This window comes from Astatotilapia calliptera, chromosome 7 (assembly GCF_964374335.1).
Source record: "Astatotilapia calliptera chromosome 7, fAstCal68.1, whole genome shotgun sequence".
Lineage (NCBI taxonomy): Eukaryota > Metazoa > Chordata > Actinopteri > Cichliformes > Cichlidae > Astatotilapia > Astatotilapia calliptera.
This window is the reverse complement of record NC_137428.1, coordinates 53461036-53483894: the sequence shown is the minus strand read 5'-3', so window position 1 is coordinate 53483894 and position 22859 is coordinate 53461036. Positions and strand designations below refer to the sequence as shown.

The window sequence follows — 22859 nt, the reverse complement described above, 5'->3', positions numbered from 1 at the left end:
GTTCAACTCCAGCTCCCATCTTTATAAGGAACTATAAAGAATGGTGAATAACTAAACTCAAGCAAGAACCGTAACACGGAGCAAGATCTGTTGACCTGGACTCTGTTGAGTTGGCATTATATCTCCACCAGATTGCCCATGGCTGCTATCACAGTCAGCGGTCTACCTTTTTTAATTAGCTTTTCCCTGTTAGTCTGTCAGGTGAATATATTAAATATTTAATAAGGGATTTGGGGTGAATTTGCAGGACAGATAGGCCTGAGGCCAAAGGCCAGCTGATTAAATTTTGCTGGATCTGACACTTCTTTAGCCCTAACTCTGAGCCAGAGCAAAATAGAAACCTGGTTCACAATCCGAAGTGAAATATTTTGAAACTTGGAAAAGTAATTTCATGTGAACCAAAAGTGAAAGACAGCCGTGCAGTGAAGGGTTTTACCGGCACTAGTTTTCTATAGAGCTGCACATGTAGGCTACTTTTAGATAATTGGATGCACTCAAACTCAGTAAACCATGAGCTGTGGCAGTGGAGTCATGAGTGTAACCTCTGTGCCATCTGTAAGGAAGCCATGTCTGTCAGCTTATGTCACGCCGTTGGAAGGAAGTTTATTAATATCCATACAACCCATGTAATGTGACGCCACCAGGGAGACTGCTCTTACTCAGGCTGGACTTATGTTTTCATGAATGGGATTCCGTAAGACCTTTATACCTTGTGACTGATGCCGAGTGAGGCCACCACCCAGGAAAAAATAAAGCTCTCAGACATCATGTGGGTCGGGTATATTTATTTTCTCAAGTCGTGTACAGTGCAAAATAGACCTCCGTGTAACAAAATAGCCACAACTATATTGAAAACAACAATGCTATCCAAATGTAAAGCAGTAAGCCGAGAAACACTGCAGTTACAGAAGCTCGTGAAACTATGATAAAAGTCAGTATTCATGAAGGAAACTCAGAGTGAGTGACACATGAATCAAATCAGACAGTATTCTATACTAATGCAAGTAATGGGAATTCCATTTCTATTGTACGATTGATCCAACAGACACTGACAACATTTGCAGTCCAGCGGCACATTTTCTGTTTTCTTGTGCATATGCAGAAATAAAACTTGTCAGGCATTGCTAATGAAGGTTGAGGCTTCAGAAAAAACTTCCAATACGTTTCAGAAACTCAACAGGTTTTAAGAAACAGGAGTTGCACTTTCTGGCACCTACGGTCAACTGCAATCTAAACGCATGCAACGGCTACACTACCTCTAGACACGGAGGTACTGAAAATGGTAAGCGATGCTATCAATCCTCCTGAATGACATCACCATAAATAATGAACATTAAAATGACATATATTTCGGCTATCAAATATACGATGCTCTTTCAAAATAGAGTAGACTTTCTACAAAGCTAGTACAAATGGATTTAAGAAATATCTCTCCCATAGTACTATATGTCACATCTATATACATGAAATACAAAGAATCCACATAAACAACATAAATTATATATTTGTGCTTCTATGTTTTTCTAGCATGCCGTTTTCAGTTCTAAAAGATTTTTCACCAAGAAAATAACATATATCACAAATGTAAACAGAGTCCTGCCATAGATACATAAGTTTTTCCTAACTGATGCTTAGCCTAACTCGTTCTGACACTTTCTTATTTACATATTTTGGACCCATAACTGCGTCTGTAATGCCTTCGGAAATAGCTGTGCTCGCTCATTTCACTGCATCAGTGTTATAATCTGTCAATATCTGGATATCAACTGGTAGTAATCAGACCTGCAGGGGTTTTTCCCCCCATAAAGCATGTAGTAGGTAAAGCTGAAGGTCGACATTCTCACACTGTGTACCTTGAACAATCTGCAGTCGCCTAAAAAAATCACTAACAAAACACTCAAAAGCCAGTTTAAAGCCTTACAGAGGAAAACGAACATGAATTCCTTCACAATGACATTAGCATTAGCTTAAAGTATACGAAACAATGACTACATAGACCCTCCCCACCAGGATTTGCTCCTAACGCTGCTTTATTATGTTGGTACATAACAAGAAATCATATTGTTGGGGTATTTCAAAGTGAAGTGGCTCTGCATTAACCTCCTGGTGTGTTGGTTCATTGATAAATTAAGGGGAATGTGAAGAGGGGCTGACCACAATCAGCCTTCTCATGCTTGCAGACTTTGTAATGAAGGCTGTCTAATATCTAACTTAAGGGCAAAATAACACAATAATAGATATGATAGACTGCTAATTCATGAAGACTTGTTAACTTTTGTTCATGCATATATTGCATTGTTTTTTTGGCGGGTGGGTGGGGGGTCAGTAACTGATTGTTAACAATTCTTTCTGCTATGTACACTTTTGGGGGTTTCAGCGCATTACTCCAAATCAAATGCTTGTCCTTATGATCAGAGACACCTATTAACAACAGTTTAAATAGTAAATAAATAAATAATGGTTAAATAAACTAAAACCAATTTAGTACATCCTACTGAAAAACATAATTTGTCACATTGTTAAAAGAGAAAAAAAAATCATATTCACTGGCACAGAAGAGGAATGACACAGCACTAGCATACATTTAAAGGACAGTCCTTGTGTGCACTGTCTGCAGGTCAGCTCATTGTCGTCTTCAGCCTTGAGTGATGCCGGGCGCATCTTTCTCAGCCTGTGCGTGCATGTAGTACCGTCTCGTTAGAGATAAAGGTTTCCCCGTAGGTGTTTCTACTACAAAGTTGTCACTTCTATCACATTTAGATCATTCCGGGTGACTCGATATAGACATGGCAGGAGACGTGAGGGCTGGTCTGAAGCAGACGTCCGTCCCGTGCGGTTGTTACCCATCCAGTCAGAATCGGACGAGAGCTCTCAATAAGCTAGTCATCACTAGAAGCACAGCTGTGGCTGCAGTGATAGTCACAATGGAGCTCCAACCTACCTCACTCCCCTGAGGGAAGACACGAAAAGAAGAGTGTCAGGAGTCAGCAGAGGTTAACTGTCACCAATAGATACAAACTAGATGTCTTATAGAAAGAATAGTTCCACGTTTAGGGAAATGGGCACAATTGCTTCTCTCAGAGATTGAGATGAAAAAAAAAAGGAGATTGAGATGAGAAGATTGTTACTGATTTAATGTCAGTGTAAACAAATCAGGGGGTAGTTGGTTAGGGAAACACCAACTCACACCTCCAAAGCTCACTATTTACAAACCACATTTTAAAATAAATACTAATTTAAGCTAAATATCATTTGGCTGTAGTTTCACATTTGAAACAAATAAATGGTAACAATCTTCTCATTTAAATCTTGGCAAGAAAGCGGTAAATCATATTTCCCAATAAAATGGTTGAGCTTTTTCTTTACATTATTCATTCAGTGAAGCTCAAAGATTTCTTGTTTTTCAGTTTTGCCAAACTGCCCACCCGTCCCATGTTGACCTTTCATAAATGGTCCACAGTGGTTCATATTATCTGTTTTTCAGTGTGTTTCAGATTTTAAAGGCCGTATTTGGAATTTCTTCAGTTTATATTCTCCCATAACAACTAAACACAAAGATTCCTGACAAATAAAGGATTAGTTCACCAAAATAACAGAAAAACATATTTACTTCTGACTGTATGGACTAAAAGCACTAGGCTATCAACACTTTACATCTACAGGAGCTGCTCGGCCATGGAAACCCATCCCACGAAGCTCCTGGTGCAGTTTATGTGCTGACATTAATGCCAGAGGAGGTTTGGAGCTCTGCAGTTATTGAGTCAGCAGAGTGTTGTTGACCCTGCTCTGTAACTTTACATATCTAACAGTAGACGCTCTTTAGATTGGCCCATTTTTTCACAAATGTTTGTAAAGCCAGACTGCATTGCTCGATTTGCTTTGCAATGCAACTGAAAACACCTGATTCCCAACATAACGAGGTGTGGACATGCTTGTATTCTTTAAATTTCATCTTTGATACCTCCAAAGATCATTCGTCAGCTGTGTGGTTTATTAGCCATGCACTATCATTCCGTGGACTGTTGTTATATTACACAATTTATAAATAAAGGAGAGTAGTTTTAAGTAGTTTTTCGAGCCCTGCCATCTTTAGTACAGTGGCTAAGACAGACAGCGCCATTTCACCTAATCACTTTTTATGTAGTACTCCTTGCAAGTTCGTTTTACTTCAAGATCCCAAATATCCAAATATATATATTTACACATGACCATTTAACATTTGTACATGTTTATTTTTATCACCTCATTTTCATTATGTCTTTTTCCTCCTCCACCATTGCACTTTCTCCTCCCTTATTTCCACATCTTGCTCTTCCTCTTCCTTCTCTCAGCTGAAGTCAGGACTCTAACACATAAAAACCTGCTTATTTATTATTGACCCAATTACGTATTGTCAGCAAATTAGACGTGCAACCCTCCCATCTCCAGACAGCTCACAGCGAGCCAGCTAAACACTTTGAAACTCCAGGATTTCAAAGCTGACCTTGAAAGAAATTTCATGAAACTATAATGAGTAAGATATCATATGAAAGGGCATGGAGAGAGCTGTACAACCTGTTTCATTTTTTCAATGACGGCTTAATGTTTTGCAAATGACACGCCGCAAGAATATATCTTAAAAAAAGTTTTTACAGCTTAAAAGCCAAAGATTTCAGCCAGTTCTGCTCCAATCATCTGGGTAAAGATAATAAAATGCACAATTTTAATATGTAATGCTTCCTTGTCTGAGGTCAAACATCAGAGTTGTTGTTATAAAAGCAGGCTGATGTCAGCATGTTGTAATAAGACATCATAAAACCTTAAAGTTTTAGTATAGCCCTTGCATTCTGGGGGAGGGGGGATTACGCTCTCTGAGTGCTCTTGTTTTTCTTTCGTTTAGCATATTATTGAAATTTTTTTTGTGTAATTTAGGTGAACTAATCCATAGCATATTTTGCGAGAACCATAAGTAGCATTACGCTTCAGACAGATATAAGCTCCTCCCATACCTTGCTCTCTGGGACGCCAGCTCCGACAACCAGCACCAGACCACAGCCACAATTACAATCATTCCTATGAAGGGGATGGAGAGAACAGCGTGCTCAGACGGATGGATGAATCTCTGAGGAGGGAACAGAAACAAACACAAGGACCATGGCAATGAAGGGGATGAATGAATGATGGAGCGACGTAGCCAAATAATAAAACAAACAGATAAGGATGTGTGACAACGGCACAAATGGACCACCACTACACTACACAAATCACTCAATTCTAAGTGTGAAATGGCCTGTGGCTGTGATATACGGGGGGAAGGACTGTGATGGAGTGATTTAATATTTCCTATTAAACAAACAATGCATAACTTTACGGTGACATAAACATCAACTCAGTGTGAGTATGCGTGAGCAGTCCTGTGTGGCATTTCCTGGCTGCGTGTGATATCATGCTAGCAAAAGAAAAGAAAAAGAAGGAAAGGCACGCAGGATGGACTTAGCATATGAAGGTGTATTAGTCTCTCTATCCTCATTTTGAAGTTAAATTGTTCGTAAGTCGTAAGAAATTTGTCGTCAAACAGGCTGAGAGGTCATGGACATTCAGAGAACAAGGACAGCATCAGAGACAGGCACGGGTAGACAGTTTGACACGATGTGGAGACATCTCATCATGGCTGTTGCAGACAAAACACAGTTCTGTTTTCACTGGATGATTTCAACCATCGCAAGCATATGATCCAAATTCTGAGGTTTTGTTTAGATTTTTCACTGAGTTTTTATGCGCTCTTTTTAAAACTTGATAATACTCGACTTTCAGAGTAGCGACTGTCTTTGCATGGCAATGCAGGTGAAAGCACAGACTGTTCTACCGTCAGTGCATTCTAATTCCTCGGGAGCTTTGCAATGGAAATCACAACCTATGCTTTCATTCAGTGGCACCTGGAAGGCTGAGAGGTCATGAAAAATACATTGAACTGAGAAGTTATAACTCATAGTTCAATGTACAAACCATGCTGGATGCTTTCAAGTACTTATTATGTAAGAATAGTCGCGCTTTAAATGAATATGGCATGAATTGTGTTCACTTTCATTTCATTTCATTTAGATTTTTCATATGTAACTTTATTAGAAGGAAGAGAAACCAGTCTGGTATTAAATAAAAAGTCTAAACAAGAAAAAAAAAAGCAGCTTAATTACATTTACTGTTTTAAAAAGATCTCAAGTCTGCTTATATGCTTCAGTGGTATAAAGTGCATTAGCTCCAAGGCGCCTGAATGCGTTTTATTAGAGATTTTGTGTTTTTGTCAAACAACAGTATTTAAGCATTGCTCTAACTGAGCAGTCAGGACACAGACACAGTGGGGGGAACGTTCCCCAGCCCAAAGCACACAGTAAATACTGATATGGGCTGACAGGCCAGGTCAGCTCATATCAACACATGTATCGCTGCAGTATGGGACACATAAAAAAGTGGGCTCAACAGACACAGGATACAGTGAGGAGCAATGTGAGGTTCGTTATGTGTTAGTAGATAGTGTGACTGCAAACAACAACAACAAAAACAACTTTACATTTTCTTCATTGTGTAACTGGAATATTGCTTTTAGAATAAATTCATATCATTTAAAAACAAGTTCAGAAAGCGATGATAAATATCTACTAAATATATTATTAGTAATCGCAGAAAGCTGTGCAGCTTTTCAATCAGTTGCTCTGCTGATGCCGGCGCTATACTTTTATTATAGTTTGTCCCATGATGGGCTTGAGCTCTGCGGTTCCTCACCTGCGTCCCCCCCGACAGCTTCTCCAGCTCTGCCTTGCAGCGCTGCAGCTCCTCCTCCAGCTCTGCCCTCTCCCTCTGACTGCTGTCATACAGTACCTGCAACTCCTGCAGCTCCATCTTCAGACCCTCACACTGGAGGACACAGAGGCCAAAAGAATCAGAAGAATAACGTGTACCAAATCTGTGCCACTTTCTAGCAAAGCAGGGCACTGTACCTCTCTCTGAACTTGTGAGGCCTTCTCCTCAGCCTGTTTCAGCTGGTCTCTCAGCGAGAAGATCTCCCCGATCCCTCCGGTCCAGCTCGTCGGCGTCATCGGCTTCCCATCGAATGAGATGTTCTTCTGGATGGAGGCGTCCACCAGACGACAGTTCTCAGACTGGGCCATGGTCATGTAGCTCTCTGTCATGACCTCATCTGAGCCGGTCTCCATCTCCTTTCCCTCTGTGCCCTCCCCCGCGTCTTCCTCTTTCAGCGACAGGTAGACGCTAGAGCTGCGAGATCAAAAAGCGGCTTCAAATTAACCGGCTTCTACCATTTTTTTTATTTCTTATTGTAAAAACGGGAGGATGGGAGGATGTGTTAACCCTTAGAAGAAATGTTGATATCAAATGGTGACACTGTTTTGTCAACCTGCTTGTCAGCTACACATACATTTAAACCTGAAGTTAAAATATTTACACCCTATAGCACAGTAACAACTATTCTTTTCAATTTCCCAGTAAACGGCCAGACAATATTGGCAAATGCTCATCATATAGAACAACCTTACAATTCAAAGGCATTCTTAATTCTTAATTGCTTATGTGTAATCCCTCATATCATGCTACAACTTTACTGAAGTGCTTAAACAGGTGGTCGGTGCTGTGATGGGAGCTAGTGATACCAGAGGGTATCCCCTCCAGCTGATCCAGTGAGCACAGCTGACGAGCGAGCAGTCGTTGACCTCTCACCATGTCCTCTGTCTTTGCAGCAGCTGCAGCCTCTCGGAGAGCCGTCTGTTGTCCTCCTTCAGGGTCTGACACTCCTCCCTCAGCATACGGCACTCCTCCTTTAGCAGGTCAACGTCACCTGTCGGAGCAAGAAGGGCACATATGAGGATGTTTAAAACGACATTGTATACTCCTACACATCTTTATAGTACAGACAGTGTAAAACGTAAATTTTAGTCATCCACTCTCTTGTCAGAGCACGAGAAGCTTTGGAACAATCTCATATCTGTCTGCTGAAGATGAAGCGACAGCCAGCAGCTGGTTAGCTTAGCCTGGATTGGCAGCAGGATGACACATCCATGCCAGCTCTGTCTCACTGGTATCAAAATCCGACTGGCAGTTCCTTTAAGGCTTACAAATGTTTTAGTAAGTGCAAGAACTGAAGCAGAAAAGCCATTTTCACCAATAATGTTTGTGCATTTTGGGTGATGTTCCCCCCACCCTCGGTCCCACCCAGCTCCAGACCCCAGCGGTGACATCATGCGCTGGAAGTGTGGGTCCCTCCCTGTCGTGACCTCATGTCCCTGGTATTCTGAATATACACACACATGTCACTCCCTTTTCAACTCCCAGCAATCCTATTTTGTAGCATTTACTGAACCCGCCAGTGACAGATGTTCTTGACTGCAGTTTACTAACATGCTGTGAGGGAACGAGACCATCCTCGTGCAAAGACTGATCACAGGCTTTTTGTGCTAAACTTAAAAGCTTGAAGAAAGAAGAAAACTTTATTTTTAAGCTTGTGAAGATGTTTTCACCTCTAATCCAAGAGGCTTCAGTAAGAGTCCCAGGTATTTAACCCCTACTGGGGGTTGTTCCTGTGAGAGGTGGTCATTGACCTACTACTTCTCATGTCCTACGTCACATGAGTTAAGATGGAGAAAAAAGGTGGATTTAATGCCTAGTAGGGTTAAATTCACAAACTTAAAGATGACCAGTCGCCTTTTTTTCTCAAGTTTGTAAGACTACAATGACTTGGGTAACTAAGAACCTAATAAGACACACGTGATGCAACGTCACTTCTTCTCTGACATCTGTCCCCCCCCCCCCCTTTTCCTCATCCCTCACCCTCTCTCCTCTCGGCCTCCCTGCGTTGGCTCTTCATGCTGATTTCGGCCCTGAGCGTGGTTATCTCCAGCTCGTACTCCTGGGTTTCTTCACTTAGGCGCTGGAGCTCGGCCCGCCGGCGACACAGCTCTTCCTGCAGTGAGGCGATGTCGTTCTCCCTCTCCGCCGCTGCCTCCTCAGCGGCCTGCTGGAGCAGGAGCACCTCCTCCTGAGCCGTGCGCAGCTCCTCCTGGGCCTCGGCCAGCTCGCTCTCCTTCTCCTCCTCCAGGCTGTACATCTCCTCCTGCACAGAGCGCAGCTGGGCTGTGGCAAGCGGGGGAAGAGGAAGAAGAGGAGGAGGAGAACGTTAGGTTTTCTTTATGGCAGATGTGTGGGTGAGACTGCAGTGTCAGTATGGGTGTATATGTATGATCTCACCTGAGGCTTTGCAGTAGTGGGCCTGTGTGTGTTTGTGTGTGTAGGTGGTTAGTGTGCACTTGCATACGCCTGTGTGTGTGTGTCTGTGCGGGTGCTGTTTGAAAGAGGAGCTGATGTAACTGATGGTAACTGGCATGCTTTTTATTCAGGGTCAGGTTGGGATTATTAGTTTAGTCATTTCAGGAATGGAGAGTTTTCTCCACCTCGCAACTTAAAAAAAAAAAATTTCCCTTCTGATTCTCTGTCTTTGAGAACAAAAAATCTGCATAAGTGGTAGCATGAAACAGAAGTCAAGCTAATAAATTAGCAGCTTAAAGATCAAAATCTGCAGAGACCTTAAGCACTGAGGGATGTAAAACTTTTGATTTTTTTAATCCAAGGGGAAAAAATGACACAAAATGTTATTTTAGAGATCTTTAGGCATATTGTGTTGATACCTTGCAGATTCTGGATCTGCCGTGTGAATGCCTCAGCCTGATGGGCACTTGCCAGACGCTCATCCTCCAACAGACCTGAAGAGGAGAGACGGGGAGTCAGGAGTGTGTAGTGAGATAAGAGGGAAAAAGTGCAGCAGGCCAAAAGAAGAAAGATGACAACTTGATAAGCTGTTCAACCTTGAGGCATGACTGGATGACACAAGCAGCTTTGTATGTCTGCTTCTGTTAAAAGCAATGAACAGTACGTGAGCAGACCGTCAATATTACTTAGCAGGATTTTTCTTTCTGGTATGCGAGTTCCTAATGATCCTTTTCATTGGAAAATTCTCTTCTAAACTTAACAGATAGCAGTAGAAAAATAACACAGAGTGTTTTGGCTGCCAGTTTCACAGCTTTTGGTTTGCTGCTATTTTTGAATTTCTGTTTATTTTTGGTCCCTATCAGTATGTCTCATGCCAAATGTTTTCTGCCACATACTTCAGGCAGATTCACTGATGGCTTTTATATAGCAGCAAGAGGAGCTAGAAGGATAGCGAGAGCGTATTCTTAAATCAAATCATATGTCCATTCAATTCAGTTTTATTTACATGGCACCAAACCACAACAACTGGCTCAAGGTGCTTTAAATTCTAAGGTCAAGGCCCTAAAATAATAGAGATAAAACTCCAAAAATCAGACGACCCCCTATGAGCAAGCACATGGTGACAGTGGGGATGAAAAACTCCCTTTTAACAGGAAGAAACCTCCTTTATGGGGTAATGTAAGCTGAATGGTGAGATGTCTCTATGTGTTAGTCCTGCGACAAACTGGCGATCTGTCCAGGGTGTACCCGGCCTCTCGCCCTATGGTAGCTGGGATAGGCTCCATCCAATCCACAATAAAGATAATGGAAGATAATGGATCGATGGCTAAATTATAAACACTTAGAGTGAATTAAGATACTTGTAAAAAAACATGCACACACACAAAGTACTTTCACAAGTACAATTTAATTGTAAAAAAAGGGTTTTTTTTAATCAGTATTTGGTGCACCTTTCATTAGTACAACTTCTTCTATACATTTTTGGAAACAAGTGGGTTGCTCCAAGTGTTTTGGAAAAGTTGCCACATTCCTTAATTGCTTGTGTCTCTTTGTGTAATCCCAGGGTGACTCCATGTTGCTAAGATCAGGGTCTCTGTGGGGGCTGTACCATCTGCTGGAGGACGCCTTAGCCTTCTTGTGGCTTGTGTACTTAATGGCAGTGAGTTATCTACAGATCAAATTTCAGATCAAATGCCTTCTTCGTTGTGTTGTGTCCTGCATAAGAACCTAAACATGTAAAGTGCCTGTTATGCCCACTGACTTCAGGCTGCTGCTTGGAAGAGTGTTTCAGGTCTATCTGCGGCACCCCTCCAGGCGCCTGATCACCAACACCTGCGGTCTGTAATATGAAGCAAGACCAACAGACCCGGGGTATATTTTCATACCCCAACGTTTGGGTTCCTGCTATGCAGTCACGCAAAAGGTGGCTATCAACCCTGAGTTTTCCAATCTATTCACATAAAAAGGCATTGGCAGAAGGTGACCAGTCTGCTGGCAGCACGCAGGAATATTTTACAAAATAAGAGCAAACTATAAAATTAGAAAACTCATCATACACGCCAAATGCACAGTTGCTGCAGCCAAAGGAGAGGTGTGTGAGTGTGTGTGATAGGAAAAGTGCTGTACTAGCATGTGTATGCGCTTTAAGTGATTTGGTGGTCAGCAAGACTGGAAAAGCGTGAGACGGCCTGAATAAAATCTATTTAAAGCCGGGAGGAAAGTTGGAAAAAATGTGCACGGGAAGATCTGACTAAAAATACGTCTGAATTCACTCGCTGCCTAAATGTGAGTAGCTGCTTCTTTTCTGTATAAGCCAGTTTTAGCCTTACTATTTAAGCAGCAACCCGGTTGCATTAAATGGTGTGAGAGTAAATATAAACACATAATTCAACCTGGTAAGGCTTGCTTGCAAATTTTATATAAGGTCAACGAGTACAAGTTTGAAAATAGGGTAGGTAGGTATAGCGTAAGTTGCCTGGCAATATACTTCATTATGAATGATCCTTGTAATACAGAAAACTCAGTTAAACCCTGAAATTCTTTACTGACTCTTATTCCTGCTTGATAGTGCTGGTCTCTGAAGTCCATGTGATTATCACTGGGGCTGGATAACTCTCATGTCTCAAATGTCTCAAAATCTCATTTGGAGATTTTGAGACATTGTCTGTCTGTTTTTTGATCACCTGCTGCTTCACTGTTTCACTTTCCTTATGTCCTGTTCAGTGACTGAAAGAAGTCTTTGATTCAATTTAGCTTTAACAATATAACATGTTTTGTGTTTAAACAGGGAGCTTAGCATTGTGACATTTTGTTCGGTTAAACTATCATACCAAATGGAAAAGACTGTGATAAGCCAACTTTAAGCTTGAAATGAGGAGCAAGCCAGTCACTGGCTAAAACTAAGATAAGGGCTGGCCTCTTCTTAGAGGGTTGGGGTCACTTAGGTCTCATCTATCTGCAGTGGGCCTCTCTCAGCAGAGGGGGACTTCTTAAAAAAGACAGATAACCGCTGACTACACAGGAAGCCCTCCATAACAGGCCATTGTGCCATTTCACCAAACTCACCAGTCGCTTCCCAGAATGTTCTCACCAAGCTCATGAAATTCATAAACAATCTACTTGCTGAACATCAGCTGTTCAGTATCACCTCACAGTGCCACTTGCATGGATGTAGAATCTCACTTTTTTATTTTCATAATGTTTAAGCTACAGTTAGTAGATTGTTATCAATATTATTTATAACTTTTTCCATTTTAAATTTGGTTTTTAACGCCCTCAGATTAATCCATTCATCAAGCTACATCATTACTGGTGTGGGCGTAGAAACCCGAAACCGAGACAACCGCATCTGCATGCATCAGCTGCCAACGCACCGAACAGCTGACTGTTCCCAGAGGGTCTCGACCAATACTGAATTCTGGTTGAGGTCTAGGACACTCCGTCTAGAAACTTCCCGCAGTGTGAGCGCAGTTGTCTGAGGAATGGTTCCTCCCGCTGCCAGACAAACTGCTGAGCTCACCATGCTATGTCTCTAAGAATAACACACTGTTAAATGCACACACTCATAAACGCACACACACTGAGCTCAGTGTAACCTCATACCCAAGGCCTTAGTCACTGCTAGTGTCTCTGAGCATTATGCTCATCATTTCTAAGGTATGAGCTTATGCTCTTCTTAATGACTATGAGCAACAGACTGTCTGTAACCACATATAAACAGTTCGCCTTCTATATATGTATCTAACAAAATTTCACAAGGATGCCTCAGGTACAAAGTTAAGAGAGGGTTTTTTCTACTGATCAGTGTAGAAATAGGGGAAAAAATAGTGCAAACATTTATGTAAAAGTACTCTGAAGAAAATTCAGGCTGAGATTGTAACAGGAATTTTATAATCATGTGTCTTACAGCACAAATGGAGTTTTTTTCACAGCGAGGGAAAGGCCAAAAACAAGGTTAGTTAAAAATGTTAGGTAGCGTTTTTAGCTCACAGAAAATTTAGCCGCAATTAAATGAAAGGTTTTTTTTTCTTTTTCAACTTTGCTTGTTGGTCTTAGCTATTTCCATTATTTTTTTTTCCACTCACTGAATATGCATGTGTTGGAAATGTAACGAATGAAAGCCCAGGGTTATTGCTTTTGTAAATGCGATTTAGGAGCGGCGCTGGCAAACAATTTGCAGATTTGAAAAATGATGGTTAATTGCAAAATGTAGATTCATTTCTAAGCAAAGCGCTTGGTGTAGCATTGCTTTTTGCAAAGCTGTCCCAGAATTAAAAGAAGGAAAAATTATTTTATGAAGAGAAATCGGAGAAAGAGGCCCAGCTATTTGTGTTTTATTACCTACGTGTGTTCAAATGTGACGTGCTTTTTATTCAGCTTTTGTTACCGATTCCAGTTGTGACTGAAAATGACAGATAGAAATGTTAGAACGGGGACTATCATGGCAGTCAGCATATTCTATAAATGCCAGAAAAAATGTTACAGAATTAATGCATGTTGATGGATGATTAGTGCATTTGCATTGATTTTTATGGGAGATGCTTTAATGTTAATGTTAATAAATTAATAGTTAAAGGTATTAAATAATGAACATACATATTACAGTTAAGGGATACAGTCCTAGAGGTATTCAAGGCTAGAGTTCTCACCTTGCAGCTCGTGGAAGCTCTCCTGATGTTTGTTGGAGGTCTCTCTGGCCTCCTCCAGCTCCAGCAGCAGCTGCAGCACCTGCGCCCTGAGCTCCTCCAGCTCCTGCTCCTCAGTCAGCGACTCTTGCTCCTTCTTCCTCTTCTCCTCCCCTTCACCTTCCTCCTCTTTCAGTTTCTTTTCTTCCCCCTCTTCCTCCTGAGATCTCTCCTGGTCCATCTCCTCTTTCTCGTTGTTCTCCTCCAGGACTCCTCGCTCCTTGGCGGTTATCTCGTTGTCCATATTGGGGCTGCTCTCGGCTTTCAGATCACAGGGGTCATCTGGTAGAGAGATGGCAGACATTACGAGAAGGAAAAGGGATGGAGAGCCTTACAGGTGACAAACCCATCTGTCATCGCCTAAAAACTCAGTCACGCTTGGCTGCAGAGCAAATGGTCTCTTCTCCCCCGAATCAACAGCACCATCTTGTGATTAAAGTGGCACCGACTTCTTTGTACATCACATCCTGTTCACTCTGATTTAAGCGTAGCTGTTCAATCCCACAATATAACTGAAAATCCTCTTTTGTGATTAACTCTAAGACGCAATCCTTTTTCTTGAGCGATTCCACTGATTAAAGGAAGAAAATCACACGTGCCTTAAAATGTCAGAATTTTGTAATAAGCAGATGTTAATGTAGCAGCATTCACACACAACATATTTCTCTTTATTCACCGCATTTCAAGCTTCGTTGTGTTTATGGCACACGCATCCTTGTATCCGCACTGTGGATTTAAATGTTTGGCCAGCAGGTGGAGCAGGTTAGCTGACACAATGCGGAAACAGAAGTGGGGAGGTGAAGCAATCGCTATGACTCACCACTCAGCAATGCACCTCAAAGTCCACAACAACAGAGCTACCACTCATAGTAAGAGAGATGTGACACACAGCTCTTTCACGTGCTCTTGTGTCACATTTTTGCCTTCTTCTTAAAAGATTTCGCTCAGTAATAAGCTCAGGCCCAATCAGAAGCTCTAAAACCAAAAATGAGACATTATATATGAGGCAGACCAATAAGAGTGAACTTGATTTTGCATTACAGCTCTTTGTCTCGCTGCAGCTACTGAGACAAAGTCAGAGCAGTTCAGAAGAGAAGGCATCCCCGGCAGTTCTTCTTGCATTACACACACATGCAAACACACACTGACCTAATATCCTTTCACTCTCACTTCTCAACAGCATGCCCTCCTGGGTCAAGTCCTTCTCAGAAATAAATCAATATGTAGTACTGCGCATTCATGTCTGAGTGGTCTCCAAGTGGCCAAAAATTGCTGTTTGTACTCAGAAAGCAATGTGAGGATGGGAGAGGGGGAATAGTGTTCACTGAGGGACAGAAGATGGAGAGACGTGATGAGAAAAAAGAAGAAGGCTGCAGCAGGGGACGGAATAAAGCATTAACTAAAGATCTACCCTAATTAAGAGCGATGCTCACCGGTGTAATCTCGGCTCTGGGGATGCTTCCGGTTCTTGTGCTAATTATTTTTTCTTTCTTTTTCTCTCCTCGCTAGATGTAACCGTGTACATCACAGCATATTTTATCATGCATCTGTGACAGCCTTATTCCTTCCTGTCTCATAATGATGTTAATTTAAACAATGCGGCCCCTGAGAGGCATGCGAGAGGTTTCATGAGCGCAGGGCTATTTTGTCATTAAACTTTGATGCTGGTGTAACGAGTTAGTCATAAAGAAAGAGAGAGACGGAGCTCTGTGGCGGGGAGTTTTAGCCGGAGCTGCTTGTATAGCCAGGGGCGGCTAAAGGCCATCAAGAGACAAAAGGCTTCCCACTGAATATCACTCACATCCAAATCTCTTACAGGATATGTTGAGCTCATGGTAGGCAACTCCAAAAGGCTTTGGATCAAGTGTTTTCTTTTGTAAATGTCTATTCTGTATAGACGGTCATTATTGTCCTCACTTTAAAAAAAACACTTTTTAGGTATATTTAGGAGAAAGAGTCTGGCTTTGCATGATGCATCGTGTGCCAACCCTTACCACCACCTTTCACCTTTCTACTCATCGTATCGCTCTTAAAAGAAGCTTAATCTTCTCACCTTGTGGGTGAATATCGAGCACATTATGCAGCCAAATCAGCTGCAGTGACACCTGTGCTCACTCCACTGTGCTTGATTTTTTCTTTTAGTCACGCTGGGATTGCATTAGACATGGACGCCGCGCGCATACAAGAGCAGGCGACGGACAGCGGTGTCATCTCAGGAGCAGTGCAACAGCTCCGGGGAGAGGACGCCTTTTATCTATGCACAACACATTCTTTCATAATCACACTGCAGCACAGCACTCTGAGTATGTTGGTATACACACTGTGCCACTTTAGAAGAGAGGCAACAGGCAGAGCCAAGTAGTCTTTGTCAGCATCTCAAAAAGGCTGCCTGAGATTTAATTCAAACATTTAATGTGTCAACACCAGCCTTTTTGTTTTGCTTCTGATTTGGCATTCTGCGATGGAGCGTGGAGCATAATGAAAATTGCACTTTGCAAAATTGAAGAGCAGAGCGGGGATTTTTAGCCAGCAGAGGGGTGGGTGAGGGACGGGCAGCGAAATCTGAAGCTCAGCCTCGCAGTCTAATTAAGTAGACAGGAATTTACTGGAAAAAACAGCATTTATGCGCTCACCTTTTTTTTTTACAGTCTTTATCTTTAATGATACCGCTTCATGCAATCAGGTGTAATATAATAGGAAATGTGGAGCAAAGTGCTTTCGAGAGAATAGTCTCTCCCTATTGCTGCTAGTTAAATGAATTGACTGCTAGTTAGGTAGTTAGGAACATCTGGAGTCAAATCAGCCAATAAAAGAAACGACTGCTCGCTGAAAGGCGGCGCTGGAGGAGGCTGTCTACGGGTGTCGTGTCCTGGGTGTGTTGAGACTGAGCAAACAGGTGTGTGCTGCGGTGTCAGTGGTTCATTTGTGCATATGCCTCAAGAGTTTGCATTTGTATATGAATACACGCCAAGAGTGACCACTTCTCTTTGGTTTTGCATGTGTGTAAATACATAGAATATGAGCACGCATACATGTGTAGTGAGATCCCCACTTCTGATGAGTCTATATACACAACATAGCCTACTGTATTTATGATCATATATGTCTGTGATCTGCTCTGTGTGTGTGTGTGTGTGTGTGTGTGTGTGTGTGTGTGTGTGTGTGTGTGTGTGTGTGTGTGTGTGTGTGTGTGTGTGTGTGTGTGACGGATGTACGTGTAGGAGGCCATGCATAATGCACAACACCCCTCCTACCCCAGCTTTGAAATCAGCCCTGCTCTGATGTTGTAGCTTTTTCCCTGCACTGGCACACTTCCTCAGCAACACATAATACAGAGGAGGGAGGGGGAGCTGAAATAACAAGGAGCCACCGTAGGAGCATATGTGAAAGGGAGACGGGGAAAAAACAATTAGAGACACACAAGGAAGGAGAAAGATTTACGATGTTAACCCCACGCATCTCCACATCCACCATGCACCCTTGGTCAGCACACCAACAACCCAGAGCTTCAACATATAGAGAATCACCATGGTGATAAAGCTGTATTTTGGTCCACTGCTTTGCTTTCCATAGAAACCTTTCCTTTACCCCCCCAGAGAAGAGTCTGTGCAACTGTATCAGGTGCACTGTCACGAAGCCCACACGGTGAGGTCACCATCATATGAGATGCACTGCTTTCAAGCTGCGTGGAGACTCCAGATGAGCAGCAAGCGACAGAGGTGGAGGTCTTGTGAGGTTAAAGTGAGTTTATCTCTTTCCCTTGCTCTCTCTCTGTACTGCACTTCAGAGGCTGAAAAGTCCAGGGAGAGTGAGGAACAACAGCAGCAGGAGAAGAAAAGAAAGTTGAAGCGACTTAATCAGCCGTTCTGTTATTTAAATGGAAAATTCGTATTTGCGCTTTCAAAGGGGAATAAGGGAAAGTGGGTCAATGGAATAGAAAAGCATCGCAGGATGTGCTATAATTTGGCCTCATTAGATGAGTACGCACAAAATCTGTGTCAGTGTGTGCATGCTGTAGGTGATTTATTCAGGGAATGTGTGTTTTTGGGGGGGGGGGGTTTCAATACGAATCTGTGGTGGTGCAGTGTGTGCATAAGCTTGTTGCATAGCTATTCCATTAGGGGTTTGAATAGCATCAGAAGAAGAACGGAAAACAAGTCATGCAGTTATAACCCATTTCATCACAAATGAACCCTCCCCCCAAACCACCACCCCCAGCAAAGCAATCACTATGGAAAGCTTTTTTTTAATCACTTAGGTCTTATTTTGAAAAATAGGGGATACCACAGCTCACTGTGTATCTGCCAAAATTCAAAAAAGATAAATCCAGAGCGCGAGGAAGGGTGCGCTAATGATAGGTTGACAATGCCAAGCATTTCTGCGAGGGAAACAAAAAGTTAAAGCCATGGGGGCGGGAGGGGGGCTGAAAGAAGGAGCTGCGGGAGTTCATGAACCTTCTCCATTCACTTGAAAGTTTTAAGAATTTTTCCATTATACAGCCGAGTAAGAGTAAAGCACACATGGCACACTCGGTTTAGCCAGGGACCTGCAGAGTGCCTTAAGAGCCCTTTTTCCCCCCTATTTTTTTAAATGAAGCACTTAAGTCTGGTGAGAGAGACCAGAGAAGTGGGTGGGGGGAACATGTGACAGTGAGAAACAGGGATCAGGGATGCTTGAGGACAGAAAAGCATGCGAGATTTGTTTTTGTTTGTTGTTCTTGGCTTTTTGGTTTTTTGGTTTTCTCAAAGCAGCTCCCACATCTACAAAGTTTGTCCAAGGCAGCAACTTTGCTGTTTATTAGTTCCGGAGAGCTGAGAGAAATTCTGTTTGTGTATCTTTGGGGAGTATCACTGCTGATGTGAATTTTTGCAGCATGAGGGCACAACACTGGAGAGAAGATGAGGGAATGGAGGGAAAGAACAGGAGAGAAATGCTGCGTGGGCTGACGCGCTGGCAGGTGCAAAAGGTTTGTGTGTGTGTGTGTGTGTGTGTGTGTGTGTGTGTGTGTGTGTGTGTGTGTGTGTGTGTGTGTGTGTGTGTGTGTGTGTGTGTGTGTGTGTGTGTGTGTGTGTGTGTGTTGGAGGGTGCGTGGGTGCTGAAGAGAGCAAAGGATTCCATCTGAAAGAGGGGGACGAGATACTGAGTGGGAAAAGCTGAGAGAAGGATGGAGAGAGAAGTGTTCGGCAGCTCGTGCAAGTAGGAGGGAGGAACAATATGGTGGCCAGTGGCGGCATCGTATGCAGACACCTTGTAAATGTCAGATGTGCCTGTGATCTTGCTCGGCGGCAGCATGTGTTTGCACAGGAGCATCTGCAATCTCTGTTGGTAGATGTGGCAAGGCAGGGTAGAATTAATCCTCAGCAAAAGTGCAAAAACCAGAGAAATGCTGTTGATTTTTAATAAAATTGCTTTTTTGAAGAACCCAGACTTATGCTGAGAGTTAGGGCTGACCTCAGCCAGGGCACAATAAATGCACTTAAATCCCTTTAGATCCCCCAAAGGTACATAATTCAAAACTATATCACTTATCAACTCAGCTCAATCCACTTTCTAGGTCTTTTTATTCTCCAGAAGTCAGCCCTGACACCACCATAAGCTCAGTGTTGGCCGTCACGAGCACTTAATTCCCAGCTTTAAAAACATGCCTCAGGTTGTGATGAAAGGAAAAAAAATAAAAGAGTCCCTGGAGTTAAGAGGCTAGATAACAGGAACAAGCTTGTTAGGTAAGGAAGGATTTCTCCTGAGACAGCATCCGCGTTACGGCGATCAGGCTTCAGCACAACAAATGTAATAAACAAAACTGCTCACAAATGCAAGTGGTTCGATAAGTCTACGGGCATCTATGGTGAGCATATTAAAAGAAATGAGCCACCCAGTCCTTGCTCCTGAAAGTTCACTTTTAGGACATTAACAGAGGAAAAGGAAACCTGACTCTGAGCAAACTGCTGACCTGTGTATGTGTCTGTTTCTCCGAGCCCCTCCACACCAATAAACATCCTCCTTCCAGCGTCCACACACACACACACACACACACACAGGGCCACTCTATCTGCAAAACACATACTCCTTCCTCATTGAGAATCATGGAAAGAGAGAGAGAAATACCACACATTTTCTCTGCATAGTTGAACAGTACTAATTCTATCTGAGGCGAAAACATAAAATAAAGATGCATTGTGTTCGCTGTCATGCAGCAACTTTCAGTGGAATGAAGTTACCAAGCAAGCCTAAGTGCAGCTGCTCATCTGCTCCAAGCCACTATGTGCACTAAAACAACGTCTCATTCCTCCGCAGATGATAATCTGTGTAAAACATGAGAGAGATTCAATCTTTAACAAAAATAACACCCAGCTCTGCATGACTCCAGATTCCATCAGTTCTCCATCGGGATAACATATGCAACAAATTCAACAGTGCTAAACGCTAGGCCTAAATTATTTCCTGCCTTTGGCTGCCAGCAAATCGTTACCTGGCAGCGTGTCGCCTCCATCAAACGTCCACAGATGCCGTATCTTACCGTGCTGTCCACTCACTCACTCACTCACTCACTCACTCAGTCTGTCAGCTCGACTGCAGCTCTTTAGAAACACGCTCCCACAGTAAACACCTCGACACCAGACCACCCTTCTCCCGTTCCACATCCTGCCCACTTTACATCACTCACTTTTAGAGAGCATGCTCTTTCTTTGAAAAAAAGAAAAGAGAGAGAGAGATAAACATTAACCATCTACCTTTTCCCCGGCTGATCGCTGTCTATATAATCTGTAGTGAAAAAAAACACCGCCACACGGCTGTATCCAGCTACGCGGAGTCGCAGATGAACACACACTGACAACACAGCAGCACACAGACCTGTGGAGTCCAAAGCCTCCTCTATGAGTGGAGGTAAACGCAGTCCATCCATAGCCCCCCTGTCGCTGCTGCGAAGAGGGAGAGACGGAGGAAGAGTGGGCGAGAGAGGGTCAGAGGGTCCGCACGCCCACCTCAGCGGCCGCTGCTGCTGCGCGGAGAGGAGAGGAGGGAGACAAACACACGGAAAGTACTGATCGCGTGTCAAGTACTCGTACAGCACGCGCGCGCGCGCAGGCTTCGAATCTCACAAACTTGGCACACGCAAACACACGCGCGCATGCACACACAAACCGCCCGTACCTCGGGAGAGTTTGGGAAAGATCCCGGGAGCTGAAGGCTGGGCTTTGGAGCGTGGGAGAGATGCCGAGAGGGAAGAAGAGGGGAGGAGCGGAGCGCAGGGAAAGATGCTGTTTTCCAGATGGCAAGCTCCGTCTCCCTGCCCTCTCTCTCTCTCTGTCTTTCACATGCTCTCTCTCCCTTCAGGCTCTGTTTACTATGTTTGCACTCCTTTTTTTCTGCACCATCCTTCTCACCAATGCATCCACTTGTGCCCCTTTTGCATTTGCTGACTTTTTACATTTGTTTACGGATTCACGATCATCGAGGCTGGGACGCAGATCTACGCACAGACGCGGACAACAATGATCACCAAGGCCCCCTTTGTTCAAAAGTCTTTTCACAGGTCCAAATGTGTGTGGTGATGCTTTAGACTAGCTTGCTAAATGTTAGCTTTAGTTGGAATCTTGGTGATTCATTTTTAGAAGCCCTAATAACAGGTAGTGTGAAAGGCATCACTGGCAATGCATTAAAAGTAGTTCAGACAATCACAGAACCAAGATATATGCAAATCCTACTTATAATAAAACACCGACCCGTGCTTCCCTTTTTTGTGCACACATTTACACTCACATACACTCTCTCTGTCTCTCTCAATTACTTGAGCATATTTTGGCCGTGGCCCCAAAGCCAAATGAATTTACCTATAATGAGATCCAGAATCCAGACAGGCTGTTGCAGTGGAGGCTGACAGCTAGCGTCGCAGATTACTGATCATTTCCCCTCCATTGTTCATTTCCTCCCCTCCCCTTGCTGACTCTCTCTCTCTCGCTCGCTGCTAATGAACAGTGTCACTTATGCTATAAATATATACATCATGTCAACCATAACACCACTCACTCAATTTTCATCACAACTTTCACACACACAGCTTTTTTTGTCTCTCCGTCTGTCTTTCAGCCCCCCACCACCACCCATACACACAGTTTCTCTCTCTCACACACACACACACACACTTTCTCACACTCAGTTTCAGCTGCCATCACATCTGGCAACTTCTGTGCAGTAAGGAGCCAGAGATTTGAGGTGTGGCGTGAAAGCCTGAAAATATGTCAGCAGACAGAGAGAGAGAGAAAAAGAAGAGGAAAGGAATGGGGGGCCAGGCTTAACCGTTCCCTGGCCCAGGAGGGGGATATTTCTAACACTGCACTGTCAGGAACCAGGAAGTGCTTTGCAGACAGAAGATGCACACACAACGTTTGACACATGCACTCTCATGTGCAATCTGGCAGCATCTGAAAGAGGAAATGTGTTTAAAAAAGGCACAAAAAACTGTAGCGGAACGGAAATAGAAGGAAGCAGAAAACCCGTGTCTGAGTAGCAGCATGTTCCTGTTGTTTGTATCTGTAATGAACAGCAAGTGATTTCTGAGAGGTCGACAACACAAAACAAGGGATAGGAAGAAAAAAAACAAAAACTGGAAAAGACCGATGTCTCCTTGTAAGCACTTCCTTTACTTCCTTGTGCAGCTTTTCTCGGGCAGCCTTAATCCTCAGACAAGGAGCCTGAGCAGGGAGACATCTTTCAGCTCTTAAGTCATCCCACAGTCTCCTCACCACACACAATAACACCCCCCACACAGACACACACACATACACAGGAAGGGAGAGCTGTGGAAAGCGCAGGCTGACAACACATGACAGGGTGTTGATAATGAGCTGACAATGTCTGGCTTCAATCCACGAATGTCACTCTAGTGTGGCAGAAGCAGCCGGGCTGCAAAGTAGAAGTGCC

The 22859-nt window shown here is 43.2% G+C and overlaps 1 protein-coding gene across 8 annotated transcripts; it reads right to left on the bottom strand.

The window, feature by feature from the left end:
- Window positions 1-768: 768 nt before the first annotated feature.
- LOC113026563 (uncharacterized) lies at window positions 769-21867 on the bottom strand. Of its 8 annotated transcripts, none has more exons than XM_026175488.2 (10): window positions 21090-21253; window positions 20790-20937; window positions 13902-14219; window positions 9672-9746; window positions 8818-9120; window positions 7711-7828; window positions 6975-7251; window positions 6760-6891; window positions 4989-5101; window positions 769-2950 (listed from the first exon to the last, which is right to left on the bottom strand). In XM_026175488.2, the coding sequence occupies exons 2-10, from the start codon at window positions 20839-20841 to the stop codon at window positions 2938-2940; spliced, it is 1401 nt and encodes a 466-aa protein (XP_026031273.1). In that variant the 5' UTR covers window positions 20842-20937; window positions 21090-21253; the 3' UTR covers window positions 769-2937. The 8 variants fall into 8 exon arrangements, 7 of the variants coding, with proteins under 7 accessions (XP_026031273.1, XP_026031274.1, XP_026031276.1 ...); XM_026175489.2 differs by having other exon boundaries at window positions 20790-20934; XM_026175491.2 differs by lacking the exons at window positions 20790-20937; window positions 21090-21253 and adding an exon at window positions 21770-21867.
- Between the last annotated feature and the right edge of the window lie 992 nt (window positions 21868-22859).

Coding starts and splice junctions, on each gene's coding strand:
- LOC113026563 (XM_026175488.2), bottom strand. CDS start 20,841: ATGGATGGACTGCGTTTACCTCCACTCATAGAGGAGGCTTTGGACTCC. Junction 9,121..9,671: donor GCAGATCCAGAATCTGCAAG/GTATCAACACAA, acceptor CGCTTGCCACAG/CCCAGCTGCGCTCTGTGCAG. Junction 6,892..6,974: donor CCTCACAAGTTCAGAGAGAG/GTACAGTGCCCT, acceptor TGTGTCCTCCAG/TGTGAGGGTCTGAAGATGGA.